Raw genomic sequence first — 16605 nt, 5'->3', positions numbered from 1 at the left:
CCACCATTTGGAGCATCTGCCCCCTGGTGGTCAATGCACGTCATAGTGACTGGCCAACCGGTCAACTGTCTGCCCCCTGGTGGTCAGTGCATGTCATAGCGAGTGGTTGAGCAGCCTTAGCATATCATTAGCATATTACACTTTGATTGGTTATTCAGTTGTTCTGCCACTCGGTCTATTTGCATATTACCTTTTTTTTTTTTTTGGTGGTTAAAGAAAAGCAAAAGATAATTGCTCTCCTATAAAACAATGTATCTTTTTAATGAGAAAAAACTGAATTAATACCATCCCAAGTATTCCTCTAATTTTTAGTCAGGCAGCCTTTAAACCCAGGATTTATCTTTTATTCTGCTTTCCCATTCTCTACATTCAACCCAGCAGCATAGAGTAGAGAATAAGAAAGGACCTGGAACTAAACTGAACCCAAATTACACAGCCTGGATCGGAATGCAGATCTAACACTTACTACCTAGAGGAGCTGGAAAGTTCCTCTGTTTTCCCTTCTGCAAATGGGGCAATAGCACCGGCTTCAGAAAGCAGTTAAGAGTTAAGCAAGTTAAGATGTACAAAGCACTGTAACCCAGTACATAGTCTGAGTTAAGTGAAAAAAATCCCAGTAGTGTGCCTTATATGTATGTTCCTCCATACTTTTCCCTTTACCACTCAACTGTGGTCCTAGCAGCACAGCCATCGCCTGGGACCTTGCTAGAAATACAGAATCTCGGGCCGTATCCTCGCCTCCCCTCTAGAATCGGAACCAGGTGATTCGCATGCACACAGACATGTGAGAAGTTCTGCTTTTCATGACCTCTGGAGAAATCTTAAAACCAGCTTTAGTCTATCATACCACAAGTCTCATCATGGTTGCCCACTGCTAACTGACTTCCTATCCAACCTGCTCACGCGCTGATCCCCCGTCCTCAGGTCCAGTCACCTGGCCGCACCAGGTGCACCGCTGCCCCCAATCCTGCCAAGTCTTCGAGCCCCACCCTCACCCCAACTCCGCCCCCTTGTCCATGAAATGTTCACCCTCCTCACACACACAGCTGGGCTGGAGCTCCAGCTCCACCTACCACGTGATGATGCTAATCGGATGTGTGACTTTAAGGAAATTGCTCTTCTCTCTGCCTTGTTTTATTCATCTGTAAAACTGTGGTAGTCTTACCAAAATCACAGACTTATTGTGAGAATTAAATGAAATAATGTAGATGAAGTACTTGTATCATTTAAAAAATTATAACTAAGGAATTATTATTATCATTAAAAATTGCTCCTTTTAAAAAATTTATTGGGGTGACTTGGTTAATAAAATTATATAGGTTTCAGGTGTACAATTCCATAATGAATCATGTGTAATTGAACTGTGTGCTCACCACCATCACCATTTATCCCCCATTTACCCACTCCTACCCCCCACCCTGTATATGTTTGATGATGATAAATACTAGGAAAATCAACAACGCAGGGAAAGAAAAAAAGAAGACTCTTGTGTGGGGGGCAGGGCAATTACAGTTTTAGATGGAATGGGCCAGCAAAGGTGTCCAGGAGAATGGACATTTGGGAAAAGACCCAAAGTAGGTGAGAGAGAGTGTACACGTGTGTTTGCATGCATATGTGTATTCAGTTCAACCCTCATGGTTGATAGTTTCATATACTCTTAACTTGAGCAGATTTAAGAATTGCTTTTCCCTTTACAAGGCAAAGACTGCCTTATTCCTCATGGTCTATCTCTTACCAAGCTTTCCTTTGCTTCCACACGGGTTTAGGCACAATCCTATAGGCACTGAACTCTGACTAACCACCGTGCTCCATCTACTGTCCCAATGCCAGCACCTGCCCAGCAAACACTGCCATGTGGCCTCTGCTCCAATCACACTGTCTCTGGAGCATCATCTCTCATCCTCCCAGACAGCCCCGGTTCCAAGCTGTTCACTCTCAGTCCTCTGCAGTTTTCCTTTGCAGCCCTTATCATGCCTGGACTTGATTAAATTACTGACTCATTCATTAAATAAGTAAAATCTGCACCAGCCGTCAGATTATAATGCCCAGAACCCTGAAGAGCGCCTGGCCTGTAATAAGAGCGCCTGGCCAATAATATTTGTTAAATAAATCGGAGAGTAAACCCACGTGCTATTTCCTGACTGTCCTTAGCCTGGCCCTGCTTTGCCTCTGCTGGTCTACTGATGCCTATACTCTGACTTGACAAGACACCATTAACTTTTTTTTATAAAGTTAAATATCATCTTGAATACATACGTAAGGCAAGAGGCTTGGTTCACTATTCACTCCACAAATGCTAATCAAAAAGTGCAAAATTATTTTCAGGTTTTTCGGCCAGCCATCTGCAAGTGTGGTCCACACGTTCTCCATCTCCGACCAGGCCAGCTCGTCGCCATACTAGGTGCAGGAAACACAACACGCATCTCAGTAAAGGCTGCCTACTATGCAGCAAACGGGTCACATCATGCAATATCAGGAAGCAACGTTTTTACAGGAAGCTTCCATCTTTCCCATTCTTCAGAGGAATGATCACCTCTTTCAACCAATCTATACATAAATACCATTACAGTCATGGACTGCATAACATTTCGGTCAACGACAGACTAATACGTACAATGGTAGTCCCAGAAGATCACATGGGAGCCAAAAATTTCTATTGTCTAGCGATGTCATGTCATAACATCATAGCACAACACATTAGTCATGTGTTTGAGGTAATGCTGATATTTGCCAGTCGTACAGAAGTATAGCACATACAATTGTGTACAGTACATGATACTCGATAATGTTATTGGTTGAAAATACAGCATATTCTTTCTACTTATTAAAAAAAAAAAGTCTGCCGCATAACAATATGCCAGCAACAGCCTCATATATCTCGTGTTTTACCGCATCTCCTGATTCATCACTTTCTTTTGAGCTTGATTTAATCTCGCGGTGCTCTGTACAGTACATGCTGTTCAGGCTTGTAGCCTCGGAGCCATGGGCTATACCACACAGCTGTGTGTGTAGGGGCTGTACCATCTAGATTTGTGTAAGAGCACTCCACGACATTCATAAACGAAGAAACTGCCTAACAGCGAATTCCCCTGAACACATCCCTGTCCTTAAGTGGCACCTGACTGTAATTACATGATTTTAGATCCCCCCCCCCCTAGCCAAGAAGATATTTTATATCTAATGAGAAGTTTATTTTAGAGAAAGGAGTTTATAATGCATATGTTCGATTATCACAGGATTATCTAATCTCCTCATCCACTTCTAACCTTGTTTACTCCTCCTAACGCAGTCATTCTGTGCAGCAGCTGCCAGTTCAAACCCATTTTACCTTCGCTGTCATGTACATCAGGTTGTTCAAAACCATGGCAGTGGCTTGTGGGGATCCCCAGCCTTCTCCTCGTAACCAGCGCCGGCTAGTCACCATGACTTCTCGATCTTTTAAGGAATCATCTTCATCATCATCATGTCGCCTTGCTGTGGGCAAAGGTTTTAAATCTACCAACTCGATGTTGTTCATCCACGGCAGCAGGTAGTGCAGCATTACTTGCCTCCCAGCAGGGTGAGCTGTCTGAATTCTCTGGCTTATCTCTATAGTTATAAAGAAGCCAAAAGAAAGGGGACATTTGCAATACTTTCAACAATTAAGTTAAAAAAAAAAAAGGCAAACAAACAAAAAAAACCCAAGCCAAAAGAGGGAACACCTGATATAACTTCCCTTTTCTTTGACTTGTAATTAATTTCAAACTTAAAGAAAAGGAAGCCAAATTTTATTCACTGCATTTAAGAATTGTGAGTACTGTTTCTCCTTTTAATAAATCTGGCCTTGATGACATCATAAAGAAAATTAACAGCTAACACATATCACATTCTTACTTTTTATATAAAATGCCATTGGTGGTTAAGATAAATACACGTTTGCACACCGTTGGTGAGATTGTAAAATGGTGCAACCACTATGGAACAGTGTAAGGGCTCCTCAAAAAAGTGAAAAAAGAACCACCACATGATCTAGCAATCCCACTTCTGGGTATATACCCAAAGCGAGGTCTCAAAAAGATATTTGCACATCCATGTTCACAGCCGCACTATTCACAAGATCGATGTGATTCCCAGTCAGGGCACATGCCTGGGTTGCGGGCTCGATCCCCAGTGTGGGGCGTGCAGAAGGCAGCTGATCAATGATTCTCTCTCATCATTGATGTTTCTCTCTCTCTCTCTTCCGCTCAGAAATCCATTAAAAACAAATTTAAAAAGAAGAGGCATGATCCCTGCCACCTACCCGTGTGAACCAAACAGGGAAATTGCTGAAGAACGGAATGTTAGGAGAATGTAAGTTATTTTTCCCCACTCAGTAATTAAGTGTGGGAAACAAGCCATTTCCACTGCTGAAATAGGCACCGTGGAGGCCGCTCTGCCTTGAGCCTGAAGGGAAGAAAAGACCACAGCAGACCCGGGTGTGGTGCATGTGCGGTACCCAGAAGAGAACAAGATCGTGCTGCAGGTGGAGAGCAGAAAAACTAGCTGAGTGTCTTCCGTGTTATAATTAGAACTTTTCAGCTAAAGGGCAGAGTATGATGGGGGCATTTACAATAGTGTGTTCTTTAGGTAGAAGATTAAACCAGATGGACCTCAAATTTTCCTAAAGCTGAGGCCAGGGAGACCCAGCTAGGTAGGACCCTGATGTTACAGAAACCTTGGCAGGCAGGATTCTTTGTAAAGGAAGCTGGACCAGAGAGCAATGCAGGCTCCTAGCAATAGTTTTGCTGGAGGCTGTGCAGGACCTTTCCCTATGATGAGAGGCTTTAACTACGGAAAGAAACCTGTATCGTGGCCTCTGCATTATTTTGGTATATGTGCTGCTGAAGCAAGCCCAATCCCTGCAGTATTTTAAAGACAGGCCAGTACACAGATAAAACACATACTAAAAGATTCAGTAAGTTCGAGGTCTACTAAAGAAATATGTATTTTTAAATTTAATCCTCACCCGAGGACATGCTTAGAGAGGAAGGAGAGAAAAGGAGAAAGAGAAACGTCGATGTGAGAGAGAAATATCGAGGAGTTGCCTTCTGCACTTGTCCCGACAGGGGACTGAACCCACAACCCAGGTATGTTCCCCGACCAAGAATCGAACCGGCAACCTTTCGGTGCACAGGATGACGCTCAACTGACTGACGCGCATTATTTCTGGCCAGGCAAAAAATATTTCAAAATGACATGTGAAGACCTCTTTACATTTCTGTTTGTTTTTTCCTGCAGGGGAGTGAAGAAGGGAGGGAAAGGTGAGAAAAAGTGAGAGGTCCTGTAAATACTTCATTAATATCTAAATATCATGACAGGTCAGTATTAAGAGTTCTTATTAAAGAAAAAAATTCTCCATGTAAGTACATGTATGGATTCAACCTCAACTTCCATATAGTTAAAGTTTCCTAAAAGTAGTATTTCAGAAATGATTGCTAAAAAAGGAAAAAACTACTAACCAGTTCAACGATCATACCTGAGAATATGGCGAGAGTTAGCTCAGGATATGCCCTTGCTAGTTCCTCAGACAACTGATAATATGACACAGAATACAGATGTGGCAGAGGAGACAGCTGGCTGAGCACTCCATCTGTTCTCTGAACCTCCAATTTGTGAGCATAGCGAAACATCTTCGGTTCCAGGATCTACGGGGATGTAATGCCATCAATTTAAGATGTTATGGGTCCTCCAAATTTCAACTATCATTAAAAAAATAAAATATCCTCCCAAGAAATATTCCAGTTTAAAAATTACATAGTTACATATATTGTAAAATATTTCACGTTAATCTTAAATACCAAGAAATGTTTGCAAAAGACGTGTAACTGTGTACAAGGCATTGCACTCCTTGTGTTTAATGGCAATGTTTTGGGTTAGTAGCATAGTTTGAAAATAACTTCAGCAACTTAACATAAAATTACTTGAAAAAGACATACCACTTTCCAGGTCAAATATATGACTATATAAAACAAGTGTAAGTGGAAAGAAAATCTTCAAACAGGTCTTGGTTAATCACACATTAAATATGGAATATAAACTAAACATTCTTTTGATGTTAAACTTTGTAAAGAGCTACACTACTGAACTTCCTTCTTTTTTATTTTAACAAGGTTTATTTTTTTTATTGTTTAAAGTATTACAAATAGTAGTACATATGTCTCCTTTTTCCCCCACTGAACTTTCTTCTTTTAAATTTTATTTTTCACTTACAGTTTACAATAAACATTATTTTGTATTAGTTTCTGGTGTACAGCACAGTGGTCAGATAATCATATACTTTATAAAGTGGTCCCCCCAATATTTTAAGTATCCACCTGGTACCATATATAGTTATGACAACACTGTTTACTACATTCCCTATGCTTTATAACCCCGTGACTATTTTTTAACTACCAATTAGTACTTCTTATTCCCTTCACCTTTTCCACCCAGCCCCCTTGAACTTTATTAATTAAAGACATTAGGGTGTAATTCAAACCCTTTGGAAAGATCAGCATCTCCTTGAATCTCACTCTTAACCCTTGATTGAGTAAAGAACCTCAATCTATTATCCATTAGTTAAGCATCCTATCTAATAAAAGAGTAATATGCAAATTAACCATCACTCCACCACACCCACAAGCCATGCCCACAAGCCACACCGACAAGCCAATCAGGAGAAAATATGCAAATAAACACAACCAAGATGGCTACAGCCACAGAGAGCAGGAGGGAGGCTTGGGTTTCCCCAGCAATGGAGGAAGCCAAGCTTTCCGCCTGCCCTTGCTGGCCTAGGCCTCCACTCAAGGCTACAAAGTTTCAATTATAGAAGATACATAAATCCAAACAGAAATGGCAGCAGCTACGGAGCTGGAAAGAGCAGGAGGCTAGGGTTGCCCCCAGCGATGGAGGAAGCCAAGCTTTCTGTACACCCTGGCCAGCCCAGGCCTCAGCTTAAGGCTACAAAGTTTCAATTATAGAAGATACATAAATCCCAACAGAAATGGCTGCCGCCACGGAGCAAGCAGAAGGGTTGGCTCCGCTCCAGGCTACAAAGTTTCAATTGTAGAAGATAAATAAACCCCAGATACCAGGGCCTCTGCTTGGGTTGCCAGGGTGCGTGGCCGGCCTGCAAACCACCAGAGGCCCCTCGCCCAGGCCACCCCATGCCCCAAGGGAACCCCCACCCTGATCTGGGACACCCTTCAGGGCTAACCAGCCGGCCCCCACCCAATACTCCAGGCCTCTATCCTATCTAATAAAAGAGTAATATGCAGATTGACCATCACTCCAACACACAAGATGGCTGTCCCATGTGGTCAAAGATACTGCCCCCATGTGGACACAATATGGCCACAAGATGGCCAGCAGGGGAGGGCAGTTGGGAGAGACAAGGCCTGCAACGGAGGGCAGTTGTGAGCAATCAGGCCAGCAGGGGAGGGCAGTTAGGGGTGACCAGGCTGGTAGAGGAGGGAAGTTGGGGGCGACCGGGCCTGTAGGGAAGGGCAGTTGGGAGGGACCCAGGCCTGCAGGGGGGGGCAGTTAGGGGTGACCAGGCCTGCAGTGGATGGCAGTTAGGGGCAAACAGGCTGGCAGGGGAGCAGTTAGGCATCAATCAGGCTGGCAGGGGAGTGGTGAGGAGGTGATCAGGCTGGCAGGCAGAAGTGGTGAGGAGGTGATCAGGCTGGCAGGGCAATCAGGAAGGCAGGCAAGCGAGCAGTTGGGAGCCAGTAGTCCTGGATTGTGAGAGGGATGTCTGACTGCCCGTTTAGGCCCATCCCACCAGGATTGGGCCTAAACGGGCAGTCGGACATCCCTCGAAGGGTCCCAGATTGGAGAGGGTGCAGGCTGGGCTGAGGGACACTCCCTCCCCGCGCCCCATGCACAAATTTCATGCACCGGGCCTCTAGTTGTATAATAATGATGCATCCATGCTTGGCAAGTTAATTTTCTAGTTTATATTTCTCAGCCTAATAAAGGAAAATTATACAAGGTTATCATAAAAGAGCTAATTATTTTTCAGTTGGTTCCCCCCCCCCAAAAAAAATTCAACTCAGCCTTATCTGAACAGAAATAGTTAGACACATACATAGGCCCTAACCACTCAATTTTTATCAGTACTGGCGCACACACAAGTGTGGGGTAACATATATAATCCCTCTACAACAACTTAAATGACCCATATTATCTTTGTCTTCTATTTCAAATGACCCTCAGGAATTGATACTAGAGTTTGCTATTAAAAATCAAGCTGAATATCAGTATACTTCCAAGGCAAGAAGAGATTGATATGCTTCATTAGGTCCCGAGTAAAAAGATTTTCATTAACTTTTGTTTACAAACCTGTAAGAGTTGCATAGCAACTTCATAGATACTTCGAGAAGAATCAGCTGCTTTAAACAGTATCAGGTTTAGGAGCATCACTGTGTCACACTGATAATCCCTAGGGACAAATTCCACATGTTAGGAACGGAATATTTAGAGGCCTTCACACGAGCTAATAAATATGGTAGACCGGGGCCAGAATGCAGGCATGCAGCAGCCATGCCCAGGAAGTGACTGGGTTGTTGTTGATGTTGTGTGCTTTTTTGTTTTGTTTGTTTTTTAAGGTTAAAAGGTTCAACAAATGCATGATGATCATTATCCTTATTTTGGTTAATATCTGATAGAGCTTAAGAAAATACTGGTTTCTGAATTCAAATGGAATTATTTCTAAATTAGTATTTCTGAATTCTAATGGAAATAATTTCTTAAGAAAAACTAAATAAATTGTAAAAAACAGGAGTGGGGGTACCTGTTCTGGAAAACGTTAGCGATGGCCTTAAAGCAGCCAGCGGCCACCCTCCGGGAGCCCGTGTAACACCGATCCACCGCCCAGTACATCAGGTTGCTCTGGTCCGGGTTCAGCTCCAGGAGTAACGTCACCGCTTCACAGCCCAACTGATGAACCTACGGAAAGGTCACACAAATTGCCCAGGACAGAGAGAGTCGTAGATGATTCAACTGTCTGCTTCTCAACATTTTATTAAGACATCATGCATGTCCTTATTGCATTGAACACAAAACTCAAGTCTCTTCTCTTCCAACTCCTTCTCATTTTATCCAGCCACTAGAAAAAGCGACCTGGATCCATTAACTGTGGACGCCGGCATGTTGCCAAGATCATGAGCAGGGCAATTCCCTCCTCCCACAGAGCCCCTGGGGCGGTGGGCGAACATGGACAGTGATGCAGCGCTGTCAGCAAAGTGAGCTATTACCCTCTCCAGTTATTTTTATCAAGCTTTACTGATAACCCAATAGAAAAAGTATTCTGAGGGGAAAACATGTAAGTTCTGTCTTAAACTGTGACGCCTGTGCGCACGTGCTATGAGAGTGCGCAGGGCACAGGGTCCAGAGGGCCAGAAAGAATGATGAATTGGAGGGTGGTCCAAAACAAGAAATTAAACACAGCAAATAACGCTTCTTCCGTAGAGCTCAATGTGTTCTACGTTAACACTTTATTTGTAGACTTAGCACCCTATTGTGAGATGTGTACACACTACTGCATTAATCCTGTAACATAAAAGGGAAATTAAAACGATCCAAGAGTGTGTAATAAATAAGAATTAGAAGTTTTAGATTATGGCATCTGATTTAATTTACAGAGTATGTTTTCTGCATGTAATTCTAACCTATCTTATTTTAAAAACGACTTGTTTTTTAGTGGGCCATACGCTAATTCCAAATAATGCAATGACAATTATGAAATGTTAAGGGAATTACCGATAATTACCTTTTTGTCCAGAGAGTCCAAAATGTTATCCAACCATTTGTACAAATAGCCATCTGATGAAAGTCCTACATTATCTGCAACAGGGCCACAACATAGCACAGCAGACATAGCCTTCAAACAATAATATTAGAATTACATTTAAAACATTTCGGAGGTAACAGGTGGCTGTTTAATGAGAAGAGGCAGGCTATTTTTACCCATGCTTATGTAGCTACAACACCTTTTTGTCTTTACAAAGAAAAGCACAATAGTGATTTTTTGAAACTAAGTAATTTATTATGAGTAGTAAGTACCATGGTACCAAATTAGAAATGGAGTTTGAACAGTACCGGAAAAGAAGAAAAAAACAAAAAACAAAGCAAGAGAAAGCACTTACGTAGGGGAAAAAAAAAGGTATTTCTTTTAGGTGATCCTCTTTAAGACAATGGAATTCAAAATTTGGGGTAGATTCTGAAGGTTCTTACATTGTACTGTATTTTATGTATTCAAATAAACTTCCAGTACAAAAATACAGCAAGCAAATTATATACATTCTAATACTCTCAGGTACTCAGGAGAAATCCCTACCCTTTTTATAATACTAGACATTGAGAGACAAAAATTTTAACTACACTCTTAACGTAAGAAAAAAGCAATCAGATTGCTAAGTAAATACCTTTAGTGCACAGTATTGATGTCTGTTAATTTGCATATTTCTATCACTGTATCTGTCCAGGGGAGTAAACATGATGCTAAAAGGACCTGCCCAGTGACTGAACAGCATGAACAAACTATGACGAAGGCTCTGCTGAGGGAAAATACTTCTTCTCTGGTGCACTGTAAAGGACACAGAGACGGAGAAAAATTCATTCCCATTTCTTTTACTTCAATGTGCATTTCAACGTGTTTGTTAGTCAACATGTAATACCGTAAAACAGAAATGTTTTCATTTTAACTTAACAAAAACCTCTGTAGCGACAAATCATTTACACGGAGGCAAGTGACAGCACCAAGGTTGCAGCCCGTCACCGGGGCCTGCGTTACGTGGGAGACAGCGTCCCGGCAAGCAGAGCCTCTTGGCAGGCACAAGGCTGTGGGGAGCCTGCGGCCCCCTGGGCTGCTGCTGGCTACATGGTGGGCTTGGCCAGGACGTTAGTAACACAAACACACCTCTGGATCTTGGCTGGTTGGTAAGAGAGAGCTTTGGACTACAGACATTATTTTAAAACGTTGCATGTTTTCAGCAGTGCAGCTGTGTTTACAAAAGAATCCTCACGTAGCAGCTTTATGTACAAAACAAATAAAAGGGGAGCTGATCTAAGTTCAGTGTGACGCCTGCATCCACACCCATTCTGCTGCCTCTTGCTGACGGCACCAGAGGGAAAGACAACATAATCTGAAAACCACCAGTTTAGAAGCTCTCCAAGGATTCTTTCCATTTTAAAATCCTATCCTACAAGTTCTCTGCAGCAATCTGTGTTGAGGAAATGCAACCGTGTCATAACGAATCAATGTGGAAGTTGCAGACAAGTGTTTAGTAATTGATTAAATTGTATCTGTTCATTAGTGAGCTTCCGATCAGAAAATTTAGAGGGGGAAAAATGTTCTTTTCCTCTTAATAGCATCATTTGCCCCAAAAGTTCAAAGTAGGTTTCCTGCACTTGAAAATAATATACCTAAAGAAGTTCGTACAGGACCCTTTTACAAAAATACAACCGTGCTGTGCTCTTACTTTAAAAGCCAACTGTTTGCATATACTTTTTAAGGTAACAACTTTAATTTTTTTCCAGAAACAAAAAGAAACATTTGTATTTACATTGTATGCTAAAGGCTATAGTCACATCTTTATGTCTTTCACTTGTAAAAGATTTATGACTTCTTGAAATGAAATTGCATGTATCCATATTCCTAGTGCCTGAACCAGTACCTGGCATATAGTATGTGCTCAATTACAGGCACATATGTGTTAAATGAATCATTCAATTAACACTGTATCCTTGTACTTTATGTCTATGGCCCATATCCTCTCCATTATTCAAAAGTATCTCGTTAATTCTATCCTCAATGATCATTTAGGGCATTATGCTCTTTGCTCTTGCATCTAGAATAAGTTTGTCCAAAGAGCTTATTTTATTGATTTTTTTTTTCTTCACATTTCTGCATTGCTGTCTTGATCATTGAAAATCTATGCTGGGTTGCTTTTTTAAAAAAATTTCTAATTGCTGATAGTGATTCAAAAGCAAACCACTCTTGCCATCCTTGGAATACTGACACATTTACACAGTATGCTCACAACTTAGATTACAGAACCTGAGGGCAAGAATAAATATGGTGGTCCCTTAATATTCAACAGTGGTTTAAGAACCTAAAACACGTACCTGGAACGTTCTGAATGATATTCGCCACTAAGGCACTAAAATGGCATCGTATATCCTTCAGTGTGTCAGAATCTTTTTCATTTTCTGCTTCCAGGAGTTGTCTAGTTAAATCTACATACTCCAATAAAGTGTTGTTGAGGAAATGTGTTTCATTATCAAGGCCACCGCTTGCACTGAAAATATTCAAGGAAATGAGTGATAAAGAAAATGTGATTTTAAACTATGAATGTAAATCAAAACAAACTCCAAGTAATCAAAATTGGAACTCTGCATGCTCCTGGTAGCATGCAACTCAATACACAGAAGTTAAATGAACGTGTGCTTGGCTTACTTAGATACAAAAATAAACGGTGCTTCTGGCAGCTGGCTCCATAGCTCAGGGGTTATGTAAAAATAAAAGGTGCTTCGTAATCAAGGAATTACCACTGCAATTTATATTATTCAGTTCCATATCTAACTTTAATCAACTATTCTGAGTGCTAAGTATTACTCCATCTCCATCAAAATATACAGCTTTCAAAGTAAGGAAATAAAGAGGCATACGGGATAGGAAGGACCAATTTAGAAAGAAAGAAAAGAGGAAAGACTAGTTCTACCCAGTCTCATAGTTGCTATGCATATTTATATTATGCCTTTAGCACAATTCTAGAACAGGTATTATTTGGGATATAAAAATATAAGGGAATTCAAGTAACAGTGCTGGTTTTCAAATCTCCTCTCTAGTCCCATGGAGCTGCCTCAAGAATCTCTGCAATAAGATCCTCTTTGAGGTGAAGGCTCTGGTGCCTCGAAACCACTGAGTGGAAGAGGGTCATTTGGTTGGAGTCAGAAGTCTCGGGTTCCACTCTTGTTCCATCAGTTATTAAGCCTGAGATTAGCATCTGCTTCAGAGCATTTGACTAGGAAAATAACTGACTTATTATATATGAAAGGCCCAAGGAACTATAAGTGCTATCTAAATGATTAGCTATTACGTTTACATTTATTTTGGTCAGCTTTTCTGTGTTATACTTCTAAGATATGTGATTTTTAAAAATAATTTTTTACTAGTGAATAGCTTCTAATAAACATCTACAGTACAGGATGGGACAAAAGTAGGTTTACAGTTGTTCATATGGAAAACAATACATTAATAAATAATAATACAAGAATAAATTCTATGTTCTGCATATTCACAACTATTAACCTACTTTGCCCACCCTGTATATTTCCTTTATTCTGTCAATGAGTGTTTTTAAACTCCAGGCCATGCCTTATTGGTGAATGAGAAACTAATTTAGATTGCAACCTGGCTCAGAATCCACTCATTTAAGAAATACTCACTGAGTTACCTACAATGTACATAGGACCAATTAGGTCAACAAAACAAATATCCCTGCCTTCTTGACATTGAGAATTCATCTTTTTGACTTAGTCAAGGAAATAAAAAGCCAGACATACAATAGTGTTATATTCATTTCTCTTAAAAAAAAACACCAAAAAATAAATAAAGCACACAACTGTGTTCAAACCATTACTGCTCAATAATGAGTACAGCTTTCAGAGTTAAATTTTAAGTAAGCCAACATCTTGCAGATCCCAAACAGTATCATTCAAAGACTCTTCATTCATTAACATACATTAAAAGCAACCAAAGGAGAAAAAAAAGGTTCAGATGTGTTTTAGGTTAATTTTGTAAATCAAGCCCAGCAAGTTTCAAGTTTACTTTTTTCTAACTTGAACTGCTTTATTTTTGTGGGGGGCAGAAAACAGAATGTTTCTTTTTTCTTTCTTTCTATTTTCTGTAAAAGAATGGTAAACCAAAGGTTTAAATTCTCATTGATTAAAGCTCTATTTTAAAAGCACTTGTCAAAAGCATATTCAGAAATAACCAGGATAGATGCTAAAGTAACAATCCTATACTTGTTTGATTATTAAGACCTTCAAGATCTCTTTTCAGTTGCCTTTTTGGGAAATGGCCAGATGCGTATTTTTCTCTTTCAACGATCAGGAAACACCATTACCTCCTAAGAAATAGTTATTTCTCAACACTAAGCTGACGAAATTCTCCACCAGGGGCTCTTCGTGTCAAGATGCCTCTACTCCAGCAACAACCCCAGGTTTTATGTTTTCATAGGCGAGGGGTGAAAACAGTTACAAATTATGTTTGTGGGTTTCATATTTCCCCCCAAGATAGATTAACAGTTGAATGGAATAAATATGCAAACTTTATTATGTGGCACCTTTAAATGTGTGATTTTTACAAATCTAAAAGAAATAGAGCTTAAAAATGAGGTAAGAAATAGTTAAATTAGTAAAAGAAAAAAAAAGAGGCTTACTACCCACTTGCCTGGGTTACTAGATTCCAACAAATATCAAAATCATAGGAACATTATCCCTAATTTTTACCTCCAAGCAAACTAGAACTCATGTTAGATTTAGAAATACATTTTTTAGTCATTAGTTAATTTCTTGGATGCAGCTTTGACTCTGGTAAATGTTTACAAGTAATGCAGACAGGGTAATTTGGCTGCCAAGGTGTTTTTCTGTTAGGTTTCATGAGAGAAAAAATATGCTCCCTAATTATTTCAAAGTTTAAAAGAGCAAAATCCAGCACTGACCTGTGACTAATGACACCAGCATCTGCCAGCAGTTCGAATATCCGTACCAGCTGTACTCGTAAAATGTCTCGACGCCTGCGCCGTTTCATATTCTATTCCGAGGATACGAAGATATCAATTAAAAGTCCTTCGGGGAAATTTATCGAAAACCTTGCAAAGGTGTGACTTGCAAAGAATAGTGCGAATGTCTTAGAGCTTTGTGGCTTACTGAAATTATGTTGGTTGTGTAATACAGATTTCAAGCTCTCCGGTAGCTACTGCACCAAAGAGATATGTGTGGATAGTTTGAAATTAATGAGCAAATAAAATCACATGACATTTTCCACAGTGATTGATACCCTTTGTATGAGGGAGAAAAATAAAAATTCTACCGTTACTTTTAGGTGATTTACCAACCTGACAACTTTAGAAGGACTAAAGCTTTTAGTTAAACTGCTCGCTTTGACAAAAAGTCCCTAAGATACTCCCCAAAACAGGACAGCAGGGCAGAAAAAACATCACAGGAGGGACAGAAGAGTCCTCTGATTTTGCTCATGCCTACGTTTTCCATTTTAACATTGAATTTTGACCCACACATAAAGTAAATACAACAACATAAAAATGTCTTTAATCATTATGATATGAGTAAATGTTTTGTCTGATTAGAGTTGAAGTACTAATGCCTAGAGCAGTGGTCGGCAAACTCATTAGTCAACAGAGTGGCAAACCGCGGCTCGCCATGGTTGGCCGACCACTGGCCTAGAGCAACAGGTGCAACACCTCAACCCGAGTCGGCTTCTACGGGGAACTGGTACAGCTCCCGGACGGAGCTCTCTCACTCCTTCCTTTGGATTACTGAGTTATAATGAAATCTGTATAACGCAGAGCGGTTAACAACATAGTTACTAGTTTTCCACTTTTGCGTCCACACACTAGTTTTTTGCCTTTCAGAATACATAAATATTCAAGCCAGGTTAAAAACAAGTATTTTAGCTCTTTATGAAGTTTTCAGCAATACACTCATGTTGACCAGGATGGCTTCTTAACAGTCTTTGAAGATTTCTGCAAAGTTTTAGTTGATTGGTTTTTATTTTGTCTCCATAGAAAGACTGTGAATCTAAAGCTCTAAAAATATAATCTTACATTCAAGGCACACCACTGGACATATCTATTCACTTGCTATGATGACTTTCCCCCCTGAAATGTAATATAAATATTGATACTTAATTTTGTTTCTGATCTCACTTCCCCCTAATAAGTCATTCTGAAACAAAAATCGAATTAATTACAAAACGGGAAAACTGTCACTACTCTCTACAGCAAGCATGTCAAACTTGTGGCCCGAGGGCCCACAATGAATATTTTTGTGGCCCAGCCAATATAACGGTATGTAAGAAACGTTTTCATAAAAATTTTGTAACTTAATTTTTATAATATCCTATTATACATAATTATCAATAAGGAACTACAACATTCGCTAAGGACTGATTACTATAATCGTGTTGCATTCATTTCCCTTACGCGCCTTACTCTCAGGCGCACCATTTCTCTCCACTAATACTAGCAGCGAATAGTCTAGCAGCCGATGGCCACGTCATTAGTCTTGGACTGACTTGTTTGGTGTGAGCAACAGGAAATATTTCGCTTTCGGAGAACAAGAAAAACAGATTTGCGTTACGCTTATTAATTTGTGCAGTTATTCAGTGTCTGGTAAGTTAAGGTTCAAGAAAAAATATTAATTTTTATTAAAATGTTCTATTATTTTATGTTAACGATTACTCATTTATTTCAGCCCTTTCTATTCAGCATGTCTCTATCAAAATAAACCTACCGTCATTTCTATGAAAATTGAAGCTTTTGTTTTTTTTTGCGGCCCACATGAACTTAAACCTTGTTTATT

At 40.2% G+C, this 16605-nt stretch overlaps 1 protein-coding gene across 11 annotated transcripts in view; it reads right to left on the bottom strand.

Annotated features, from left to right (window-relative positions):
• FRYL (FRY like transcription coactivator) overlaps nt 1-16605 on the bottom strand; it is a 245723-nt gene that overhangs the window by 62841 nt on the left and 166277 nt on the right. For all 11 annotated transcript variants that reach the window (XM_079771144.1, XM_079771135.1, XM_079771136.1 and 8 more), the window contains 9 exons: nt 14727-14818; nt 12127-12299; nt 10425-10585; nt 9770-9880; nt 8792-8946; nt 8341-8440; nt 5495-5663; nt 3329-3588; nt 2257-2397 (listed from right to left, as the gene is read on the bottom strand). In XM_079771144.1, coding sequence (XP_079627270.1) covers nt 2257-2397; nt 3329-3588; nt 5495-5663; nt 8341-8440; nt 8792-8946; nt 9770-9880; nt 10425-10585; nt 12127-12299; nt 14727-14818 — 1362 coding nt within the window. The remainder of the gene's footprint in view (nt 1-2256; nt 2398-3328; nt 3589-5494; nt 5664-8340; nt 8441-8791; nt 8947-9769; nt 9881-10424; nt 10586-12126; nt 12300-14726; nt 14819-16605) is intronic.

This window comes from Cnephaeus nilssonii (genome assembly GCF_951640355.1).
Source record: "Cnephaeus nilssonii genome assembly, chromosome: 1".
Lineage (NCBI taxonomy): Eukaryota > Metazoa > Chordata > Mammalia > Chiroptera > Vespertilionidae > Cnephaeus > Cnephaeus nilssonii.
Note: the sequence above shows the minus strand (reverse complement) of the source record. Positions and strands in the feature narration are given on the sequence as shown.